This window comes from Leuresthes tenuis, unplaced genomic scaffold, assembly GCF_036924035.1.
Source record: "Leuresthes tenuis unplaced genomic scaffold, fLeuTen1.0.hap1 SCAF_5, whole genome shotgun sequence".
Taxonomy (NCBI): Eukaryota; Metazoa; Chordata; class Actinopteri; order Atheriniformes; family Atherinopsidae; genus Leuresthes; species Leuresthes tenuis.
In genome coordinates this window covers 14,843,703-14,855,787 of record NW_027325359.1, presented here as the reverse complement: position 1 = coordinate 14,855,787, position 12,085 = coordinate 14,843,703, and the positions used below count along the sequence as shown (strand labels likewise).

Sequence of the window (12,085 nt, the reverse complement as noted above, 5' to 3'; positions counted from 1 at the left end):
AAAACATAGATTTATTTGGAGGGAAACATCTTTTATTTGCCCCACTAAGCTATTACAATGTCTGCACTGATTAAAGCCTTTGAAAACAGTGATGCCAAAGTGCTTCTAGTAAATAAAGAGAATACACTTATGTGTGGAAATGATGTGGCTTTAGGGATATTTATCTGAATAGATTAATTTAAAACAAACATTTGTGGTGCTCAAATGACCACTAGATTAATGCCACTGCTGCTTTAAAATCTACAAGAAAGTATGTGTTTACATTTCCTAAACTCTGCATCTGACACATTTACTTATGATATAGTTTAAGTCTTGTAACATCCTGAGGGGCCAGCATGTTTTCTATATATGACTGTATGTGACCCAGCTCGAAGGTAAGCGCAGAAAATGTGCACAGTCCTTGGAAGATTCATCATGGCCACACAACTAAAACTGATGTTATTAAATATTCAACACTGCTAAATCAGAGAAAGGAAAGCAGATGCAATTGATTATCTCTCAAAGGTTTAAACTCTTTCAGTTACTTTTTTTCCAACATTTATTCTCAGATTTCTCCAGATTTCTGCACCATTTCAACCAGTCTGTAACAACATGGAATCCTACTCCTAGAGCTAAACTGCATATACAAGTGAAACCCTCAAAAAGCCAAATGCTCCAAATTCTAATTCTAGCAGTGGTGAATCTCAAATGTATCATGACATTTTCACCCTGCAATGTGGGAAGAAAGCAGGGTTTTGACTATTTGTTGCTTGGCCAGCGGTAAATATCAAATCTGTCTTTCTATAAGCCATCGAGCCAAGATTAAAGAGTGGCCCAACATGCTAACCGACACTAAAAATGAAATATCATGACATGCTGCAGGGCAGCGTGACCCATCTTGGTTAGCAGCATGCTGGGAGGGCATTAGTACAAAGAACTTTAGTTTTGTCATCCAGACCTCCCACTGAGAACTCCCACAGAACAAGAGGAACACTATTTCTCTGTCCTTCACTCTGCCTAAATCACCTTATCCTGAGCAATAAGCCTGTCCTCGAGTTTCTAAAAAGTGTTCTAACAACAAAAAAAAACATGTTGCACACTCTGGATCCAAATGCATTCCACTTTATTGATCAAGGCATGGATCATCCTTAAGAGCAGTGTTCATAAGACGAGTGCACCGATATGTCATATAGGCCACAGCCGAGTCCCACATCTGATGGTGATTAGACAGTCACACTCTACCATTAAGATGAAGAGAATAATGAAAAAACCTTTAACAAATCTTTAAAAAACAGAGTAGCCACAGTCAGTTTATAAGTGACGCAAAACACATTAATCACAAATACAATTAACATCCACATGTTGCCAGTGTTGGTAGTTTATCACGCATTGTAGCTTAACCTCTCTGAGATAAGGAGCTATATTTAGTATCCTCTGACGTAAATGCTGTGTATATCCATCCATACCACATGATGAAGGTATTGGGGTCTTAGATTGCTTTCTTTAAATGCAATTCTGTAAGAGTTAAGGCCAGTCTTTTGAAATTAGCTAAGCTGATTTAAAAACACATCAAAGATGTGTTCTATGATAAGAGACACATAGTACCAGTAGGTATTTCTTTTTTATCCTCATCATTATTTATATCCTCATTCTCCAGTCTATGTAAGTCTAATCACGGCTTATGGAAGTATACTCTTATGGAAGCATTTGAGTCTTGATCTATTTGTTTTTTTACGACAGTGCTTTGCATTTCATATATTTTATACTGTGTTTTATGTGTTTTCTACTTTATGCGTCCCATGTGTCGTATCCAAGAGTGTGTAGTGAAGTTTACTATTATTAATATTTCACAGTCCTATAATTATTGCGTGTACATCTGCACTGTGATTCAGTCTAGGAAGCTGTAATACTATCTGAGATAATAGCCATCTTAACACCTGAGCTACAGCACCACGTGTACGCGTCTTGCTCACAACAACTTCTTTTAACATCTGCTCTCCTCTGTGGTGGTTTTGAGTGCCTCTGTAGGTGTAGATCAGTGTCAATGAAGCCTCTCAGAAAGAGGCATATGGTGTGAATGAGTAAGGTACTGTAGGGAAAGTGAATTGCTTGGGATTGTGCCGATTAAACCCTTGGTTCAAAGGAGTGCTGCCACCATAGCTCCTGGTATAGGCTCCTCAATATTCAGCACAACTAATTATTTCTCTAACGGTGCCATGCCAAGAGGGCATATTATTTGGACATGTATGTTTGTCTTTCAGCAGGATTTTATTTATGCTAATTTGTGTATTTTAGTGCAATTCAGTGAAAGTGAAAAGAGCAATTATTTTTTACTCGGTCCTGCATTCTCTATTTCAAAATGAATGCAATCACTAAAGGTTTTGGCTATGTATGCCCCCAAAAGAATTCGTTGTGCCTGGCATATTTTTCATTCTAAGCCTAACTTTCGTTCTAAGCCTAACACACAAAGTGTGGTGGTTGTTTTCTTTCATTGATCAGTGAATGCATGTAAGGAGGGTTAGGTACACAGAATGATAATAACACACAAACATTTTCTTTCTTTCTTTTTCTTTCTTTCTGTGGGCTCTATTAATAATGACTGTAACTCTGTATGCCCAAACCAATTACCAACATTAGGTAGGGTAAACGCAAGACACTTGCAAGAAAAACTGCTGATCATGGTAGAGTTTGTGATCAGGGAATTTCCTCATACTGTATTTGTATGAAGCAGGGTATCTAAATCATCATGACCTTCAAATATTTAACAAAACCGGTGGTACTTAGAACGGGAATCTACCGTAGAGAGTAAGTGGGTCAACGTGGGTCAAACATTTGATTTTCACTCACTTGTGTGCATAACCGTCTGAGGAGGTGGTGAGGTTGACCTGCATGACCATCTGGAACTCTGTGTCGTTGCAGCAGTACTTGAAGGCGGTGTTGTTGTGGTGACAGCAAAACATGTAGGTCTTGTTGTCTGTGAGGCGTGGGCAGTGAAAGCCGAAGTGGTAACGCCCTTTGTGGTCAGAGTAGGGTTCGCACACTCTGTAATGAGCTGAGAGGGCTGCAGTGTCGGGGAAGACAAAAACCAGTTGGTGTGCAGCTCAGCAGACAAAGAAACATGCACTCAATACAAATGTAGCTCATGACCTTTAAGGCAGAAATTGTGTTTATCTTCAAGTTCTGAACCCCTTATTAGATTTATTGATAGAAAACTGCTCTTAAAGAAATACTTTTCAGCCTTCAGCTGCTACACTGCAAAATCATAGAACTGAATGCTATTCATTTTCTTTGGAAGCTGCAGAACAGACATGACAGGAGAGAATCCATGTAATAATAACAATGTAGGACAAGGAACACAAAACAAGCAGCCTGTACTTGCAAAAATAAACAGAAACAGACATCCAGTTATGTATGATGGCAAAGCGTTGTCAATTTTATTCTTAGAGGAACACAAACAATCCCAGAACATCCAGGTGCATCTAATTTATTAGGTAATTGTGCAGACATACAGTAAAAGTGTCAGTGCCTCTGGATAGCAAACCCAAATATGCTTCTCAGACCACTAACAGAATTTGCTTTGAGAGGATTATGTTGCAAATCTCTTGATGGTGTTTTGGTAGAAATCAGAAGAAAGAGAAGCCAAAACCAAAGCTAAACTGCCTGTTTTTTTTCTTCCTTGCAGTAGCTGGGGCTACGTATGGTTGCACAGTAAGGTCATTATGGAGTAATGGAAAGATGCATTGAGTCTTTTTTTCATTTACATTTTGCAGTGCTGTCCAGTCCCTGCAGCTTTAGGGGAAATAAATCTGTGTATCTTTGCTTTTTCAAGGCAAAGAAACAACGCACAGATTTTATTCTGAAATATGGCTAACAACAAGGTTTTGCCTGACAATTAAGTCACAAGAACCTACGTCAGCAGTGTCCCAGACTCCATCTGATGACTAACAGATCTATATGAGAAAGGACCAAAACATGATCAGTGTCAGTTTACAGAGCTCATCATTATCAATGGACAGCACAATCGAGCAGGACTTGCTGTCTTTTCCCAGCATCCTTTTTACTAATTAGCATCAGCTTCACTTCCTTTTACCAGTAATGGAGAAAGAACAAATATAGTGTACAATGAGACAGCTGTACAGTCCTGGTATAAAAACAGCACTGAGGACATTTATACTGTACCCTTAAAGCACTCATGCAAGACTCTGATGTTTTGATTTGATTTAATTCAACCTCTACTCTCTATGTTGTGGTCACAATATTTAGAAGATCTTTTACAGTTGAAGAAGAAGCTAGTTTCTTTGTCTATGATGGACACAATGTGTGACCCTGTCTTTCAATGAAACTAACTTCTTTACTGATACGTTGATAGAATATCATTCTTCTATCCATCCATTTTCCAAACCCGCTTAATCCCGTTCAGGATATGCTGCCCTATGCCGCCATAGAGCGAGAGACTTGGTACATCCTGTACAGTTCTCCAGTTTATCACAGACTGATTGGATTTATATAACTTATTCTCTATAAGTGTCATTTGGAGACCATGTAATCCTGTTGCTTTGTGCTTCATAACTCTCGCTCAAAGCATGAATTAAATGATGCCTGTTCATGTGAAGTACACTAATATCACTTTTGTTGTAAGTCATTTATCTTTGACTCTTGAAAATCTTTTCTACAGCTGAGCCTAAAAATCCAGCAATGTTTTCAGTGAAAGAGTTGTTGCTGTGATTTAGTTTAAGGTCCACTTATATTAAAAGTCTGTCAGCACAGATCGGCATTTGATGGAGAGCTCTTGCAGGGTATAATAAGGCTTGTGAGGCCGACTATCCTCACTTCAGCAAACCTAATCTTAACAGCAGAGAGGGGGAAATGGAGCAGTGCTGAAGAACAGAGCAGAATTAGAAGTCTGAGACGGCTTATAGTGATGGAGAACTTGTTTTAACTGAGCGTTGACTTTGTGAACTGGCAGTAAAGAAACAATGCACAACGGGAAAGAGACAAGTTCAGGGCTCTGGCTTCTCAAATGAACAACAGCTGCGTCTGGAAGCAATACAGCTTTAAAAAATCCCACCTTCTTAATTTCATTAACACCTCTTGAAATTGAGGATTCAGTTAACTGCTTGGCTCTTGCATTACAGTATGTTTACAACCTGCGGTCTGAAACTGCAGTGGCTCTCTCTTGCTAGAGCAGACATCCAACATCTGAACATCAGTACGTGTTCACATGTCGCACTTATTTATTCATGGCTGCAGTCTCATCTGCGGTTCATGCTGTTCTACATGTTTGTGATGTATTTCATTATACACTGTATAACAAATCAAGACATTTTTTGTTGGATTTTTGCAAGCTGTAAATTTGTTTTTTCAAGTTTTGGGGGTTTTTTTTGGTCTGTTTTTTGTAAAATTGAACTTTGAATTGATAGAATCATGAACAATTTGGTTTAATTTCACTATTAATTAAAAAAAAACAAGTTGACATATGACTAAAAAAACAAAATAGTTGCAGTTTCAATAACAATACGATCTAATGTACAAACAAAATCACAAATGAAATCCAAATCATCTTAAGACATAAGGATCTGAAATAATAATTTATCGCTGAAAAGTTTGTTTTCATAACAATAAACAGATACATGAGTATGAATCCAAATCTGTGATAAAACCTTACACTCCATGCATATGGACTGTAGGTCTAATCAGGATTAACAGAGACAGAGAAGTTATATTTCACTCTTCTTGATCACCAAAGAAATTTGAGATCCAGTTATCACATCATCCAGAATCTATAGCCATAGCACAACATCCATCAACTTTCTTTGAAGTTTCATTTGAAAAGAAATCATGGTTTCATACACACTTTTGTATATGTGAAAATGACTACTCTTAAGCTAAAGCCAGGATGTTTGAAGTAGTCCTCAACCTCTAGCCCACATTTTGATTATTATAGCTCTTTGCTTCCATAAGCCCATTGTACTTATTGTTATGTGATTCTTGCCCTCTGTCCTCCCTCGACCCTATTTTGTCATTTTCAGAGTTGAGTTGCTACTGTTTCCCTTGTGCATAATGTGTTTTCCATATCTCAGAGTTAGATGCTGGGTTGTGTTGGCTGTGATTCTCTTTGTTGCTTATGAGGTAATAATGAGCTCTCTTCTGAGTTTACGATGTATAGCCTCATTTAGAGAGCACCCTACGGTTCAGAGCGTTCCTGCCAAGTAAAAGTACAGCTGGCTGTAAATGTTTGTGCCTTGATGTGAAGTGTCTCTGACTCAACTTCTGGCCATCAGATGTCAACATTGATCCCTGTGTATCCAATAAGCTTTTTTTGCGTGGGTTGTTGCTTGTATTAAGCTCTTGGCACTAATGGCTCATTCTGCAAGGGATTGAGATCCATATTTAGGGTTATACAAGTGAATACGCCCTAAAACTCTCATGAGTGCCGTCAGGCTTCTGTAACAAGATAAGTATGAACATTTAAAGGCCAGCAAGGCAGACTCTTTGATAGGTACACACTGAACTTCACAGACCTGCAGTAGACAGCAGGAGGAAGATGACCGTCAGGACATTGAAGGACTGCCGGCTGGTGATAGTCATCTTCTTGTCTTCATGTGGGAAGGAGGGAGGGAGCAGGAGAGGGGAAGAGAGGGGGAGGGCTGTTCTGTTTTAGCTGGATGTGAGCATCCTCTGGTTAAGGACAGCTTCTCTCACATGGCTGCAGTTGGGACTCCTAATGGGAACAAGACAAGGAGAGGGAAAAAAGATTAAGATTATTTGATTTTGTAAATTCAACCCAACTCTATGGACATATTTTCTGGCTGTAAGCAATGTATCTTAAGACCGTCTTAACATGATATTTTGGCATTCTGTTTGACTGAAACAGGCACTCTGATAACAGGTAAAAGTTATTCCATACTTGCTTTTTCTCATCAATGAGTTCAAGTGACTCTCACCAATCAGATATAACACACAAACCACTGACGGGTCAGGAAATGAACAATGATCGAGTCGTTTCAAAGAACAGTTGGTCCTGGCAGAGATGCGGGTGTCACTTTGACACATTCCATCTACCTCTGAACTGTTACAGAACAACATCACCACAAACCTCAGTGGCAGCTTCCTCCTCAGCATGACAATCTACCCAACAACACTAAAAACTGATAAGCATCCACAGGAGGCCCCACTTCACAATCCACACGCCCTAAAGGTTCCGCTGCCAACTTCCCACAGCCAGACAGCACAGGACACCCACAGAGGTTATAGGGTTTCCAATATGATTTGGCTTTATTTACAAAAAGCCCTCTACAGGGAAGCACAAAAGCATGTGGATAATTAAGTTTCTAATTACAAATGAATAATTAGATAGAACATTTGCCTAAGGTTGAACTGCATTTTTCTTTCACTGTAATTGATGTTTTCATTTTAAATAGCAGTAATTCTCATTTTTCCAAGTTCTCAAAGAATACAATCATCCACTTTCAAAGAATATCTCTCTTGATCCAGAAAATTATATTTTTTTGCCCATTAATACTCTGTCCTTACCTTTTAAAAGTACTTCCATGAACAGAACACATAACCCGAACAAGATACATCACAACAGCACTGCGAAAAATAAGATATATAAAGAAAATCAGGTGTCACATATTTTTCCTCTATTTTTGTGGGCCGTATTTAAGCTTCATTCTACTATATTGCTCCAGTGAGAAAGAGACTAACACAGAACTGAACAGCCAGTGGAAATGTAATTCTATGGCTATGCTTCTACATGCAAAAAAATGCTATGAGCGCACAAAAAATATGGTATTCTTAGCAAACATTTGATCAAATTACACAGAATCTGCTCCTTCAGCATAACGTTGTGTTTTGGTTGTAAAGCTGCGGAAGTGCACTATGCTTATAAATGATGCATTGTGGGAGGTCATGAATTCCTCCTCCACAGTATTGCTGCACAGTTACTAATCGTGCTGCTGTCACTGTGATCCATCCTCTGATGATAAGTGAGATTAATGGGGTGGCAGTACAATCTGCTTCGACAAACTTGTTTCTGTTCTAGGGCAAATTTATTTCTCTAATAGAACCAGAAGAAACTATACATAAACAGTTCCAATTGCTGCGTTTCTTTATAGAAACTTATTACAAACTGTGTCAATAAACCATATGCATGTAGCGATGCTTTTTACAAAGTTAACCACATGTTTGTATATGTCTTGATATTGCCAGCATCAGCCACTTTTGACAAAATAAAGTAAGATGGGTGGGAATGAAAGATTAGAGGAAAAGTCTATGAATTTACAACTGAACCCTAGGAGAGCTATATATTATTAATTTCAAAACTGTATAAAAAAAAATGCCTTCCGTAATTATCCCTAAACCATTCAGGGTTTTAGCTGCATGTAAATTCAGAGAAATGTTCACATCCTCTCAGCACAAGATGGATGGAGAGCATTTCAAAACTTAGCTTCTGAATTATTGAGGAGCCAGTGGCAGATGACAGCAAATAAAAAACACTTATGAAGAACAACACCAAGCATGCAGGAGGCCGCCAGTTTTCTTTTCCTTGTGATGAAAAATAATGCAACAGGGGATCACATCCAGTTTGATCTTGCTTCATCTTCATCCTTTACTTTTCTTCTTGAAATATTTGGAGTCTGTCTTGGCAAACCCTCCAGTGTAGTGCAGACATATGTACACTTGGGGAGACATTGTTAATCATTCTTTCTTTTCATTTGAATGTGTGATTAGAAGAGACCCCCTCTGGTCTGTTATATATCTTAGATGCTCAGAGATAGTTCCCCGTGCATATGAAAGATGTAACAAAGATAGATGCGGCATAGGCTCTATGGTTATGCCGTAACCATGGTTCCCTGAGTGAAGAAACAATGCTGCCACTCTGTTGCATATTTTACATGTAAAGGGAATTACTCCCTAAACAGAACACACAATCAAAAGAGGAAGGGCTTTGATTGGGCACTGCCTGTGAGAAAAAAGTGCACTTCAGCAAAAAGATCAGCAACAAGCCACATGGAAAAATTAATGTTTGTTTTACAGAAGCAGCCACATCTGCTGATATGTGTTCAGTGCCAGCTGTGAGGGAAGTGCTTGTCTTAACTGATGAATTTGTTCCAGCTTATTTTAAAAAGAGAGATTTACAAACTTGTAAGAGTCCTTAGAAAAAATTATCTGAAACTTCTGTGTAGATCATAATCAAACATGCATAATATTTAGTCATTACATGGTCACAGTGCCTTTTTCTTTATGATCTGACATGACAGTGAAGTGAATATCACTCATGTTTGTCTCCTTGGATTCAAGGATCAGTTGTCACATTGTTGCTGAGATATTGTGAGGACATTCTTAGTTTTTACTTAGTTTTTTCAGACTAAACTATTAATTCAGAAAACATGATAGTGCTAATTACACATTATTATAGAAGCACACTGTCTAACACAGAGGTGATCAAATAAGTTAAAGATGGACGGCAAATTAAATTCTTGACAATTTTCACAAAATTCATACCTTAGTACAACATGGCCCTCGAAGCAGAAAGCAGAGCGGCTGGGCATTTGACACTTTAGGAAAGTTGCAGTAATGGGATAATCCAGGACTTTGAATCAGAGGTCCTCACAGGATCCCAACAACCTAGACTAAACTTGTGTGAATAGTTTAATTCTTATCATAGTTTATGCTGTAGATCCAAATGGTTAAAAGGAGAGGACACCAATACTGGCAGGAACTCTCTATTAGTTTACAAATTTCCACTATCACAAAAAGTACACTGGCCCTTCTCACGGCTAAATTATTTAATTATGGAATAGAAAGATCAGCATGTGCTTAAAGCTGATGATATAAAGCTGATGATAAAGCTGTCTTCTATTCTCTGACACACACAACACAGACCAATGGTATTACAAGGTTTAATGTAAGCACCAATACACCCATGAATGCCTGCACCAGTAGATATTTTAGGCTCAAACATCATCATCATTCTGGTTCAGAGACAACCCCCTGCTGATGATTTATATGACATACAACCATGTGAGTGGGAGGTACAGCATATGAATGTGTGATTGAAAAAATACATGCCTTCCTAATTGAACCTCATTTAAACAAATGCGTTGAAAGAAACTAAAGCTTTGCAAACACCTAATCCTATTATTTGCCACATATTTGCCCTGCTAGAGCTTCTTCTAGAGTTTCTTTTACAATCCAAACATCATGGACTGATGGTTGCACATGACCCAACCAGTATAATACTGTGGACTGTACAGAGAGAACTAGCAGGCTGTGTCTACAAGAGAATAAATACCATCTTTGATTAGAAAAGCTGTTCCCTCCTCAGAAAGCCAGGCAGCTGAGGTCCCAGGAGGCTTGTTAAAACAGCATCTATATACACACAAATATATATATAGATAAAGATATATATATATGAGTCTTAGTATATTAACAGATGGCAATATGTGAAGCACGGTGAGTGATTCCCATCCTTTAGAATTACAGTTGTGGTCTTTTTCATGGCTTTTGTACAAATTATTGCTTAGTTTCCCTTCATTTTCAGAGTCACATTAGGTTATGCTGTCCGGTAGAGGCTATAAAAGGGCAAGGTTCACAGTGGAACGCTTGTTTGTAAAGACGAAGTGAATGTTTGCAGGATTTGTGTAATGAGTCTGATGGTAGAAGAGCAGTACATGTACTGTAAATACACAGAAGTGCATGCAGACAGGCACAACATCGTACACAGAGCATAGCTCCCTGGGACCTAAAATAGAACATACAGCACAGCTAAATAGGCATGCAACACGGATGGAGGGTCTTGCTTGATGTTTATGTCTGAGATCAAACTAAAATATATATGAAGATCCTGGCAGCACTCTGTCATCCTCTCTGAGCAATGTAAAGACTGTTATGAGCACAAATATGGTCATCTAAAACCATAGTACTCATTTGTTTGTCTACATTTCTCTCCAGATTGCAACCAGAGAGAAGAAGAGAATCTGAAGTGACCAATTACTGCAGAAACTAACAGCACACGTTTCATCACAACTCAGCAGGAGACCCAAATCTGTCAGGGGTTTGATGAGGGAAAGTGCTGTGGAATATTTTGGGCTATTTGGAGATTAGACAAGTTTTATTTTTGCTCAAACATAAACTCAAAAAATAAAAAAGGCATGTTAACATGGCCTCTAAAAATCACTATCTATCTATTTTTTGGCTTGAAAAGTCTTTAATCAGAGGAGTTTTTAAGTTTATAAAGCCACTATCTCAACATTACAAGCTTCTCACTCTACAGGGTAACTTTATTTTAAGAACAAACATTTGGGTCACTCTGAGTATTCACATCATTTTTTTTTGCCAGTGGATAATAGGAGTTTGATATTTATGCACCCTTTGTGCTTCATTATTAGCTTTTCTTCAGAGCACGCAAACGGACTCCTTGTTAGTGCGCTGCCCTTAATCCATGTTAATGTGCATTTATCAATCACCTTAAAACTCATCACCTCGTGAGCATCTGGAGTAAAGCAAAGTTTAGAGATGAGACTCCTACATCACACAGGGAGATGAGTGAGCATTAGCTTACAGAGTGTGGTTATGATGGGCTTGCATCCAAATACTGATCAACTGCAATGAGTCTCGTGCCTAATTGATGCTCCCTTTGACTGTCATCCTAATAAATTGGGTTTTATTCACTTTTGAAGATATTAGAGCTTCACACAGAAGCCCTTCAGTGCTGAATTACAGTAATAGACTATGTTGGAAGATTCAGAGCTTTGATCTAATGAGTATCTTTGGTACAGAGGATTGAATTGTGTGCACCACAGCTGATTAAAAGGGACAGTAAAAGTTGTGGCTTTTAAATTTACAAGTAAAAACAGCTGAAGGGATTGAATCGTAAAAACAAAAACTAATGAAATGGCAATATTGGCTTTGCAACATCTGCAACATCTAATGTTGTAGCTATAATGATCCTCAGAGGGTAAATATGTTTGCTATGGTGTCTGTGCTAAAAACCGAGCTAAGTGTATTATGTAAACTGAACACATGTAAAGGAAGCTGTGCTATTGTGACCAGTTTGCATAGTATCAACAGTACAGGCAGCTATTATCTCACCTGCTGAAGT

At 38.4% G+C, this 12,085-nt stretch overlaps 1 protein-coding gene across 2 annotated transcripts in view; it reads right to left on the bottom strand.

Annotated features, from left to right (window-relative positions):
• Positions 1 to 12,085, bottom strand: part of shisal1b (shisa like 1b) — a 36,003-nt gene that overhangs the window by 11,405 nt on the left and 12,513 nt on the right. For both annotated transcript variants that reach the window (XM_072386223.1, XM_072386224.1), the window contains 2 exons: positions 6,501 to 6,700; positions 2,827 to 3,040 (listed from right to left, as the gene is read on the bottom strand). In XM_072386223.1, the coding sequence (XP_072242324.1) occupies positions 2,827 to 3,040; positions 6,501 to 6,567 (281 nt within the window). In that variant the 5' untranslated portion in view covers positions 6,568 to 6,700. The remainder of the gene's footprint in view (positions 1 to 2,826; positions 3,041 to 6,500; positions 6,701 to 12,085) is intronic.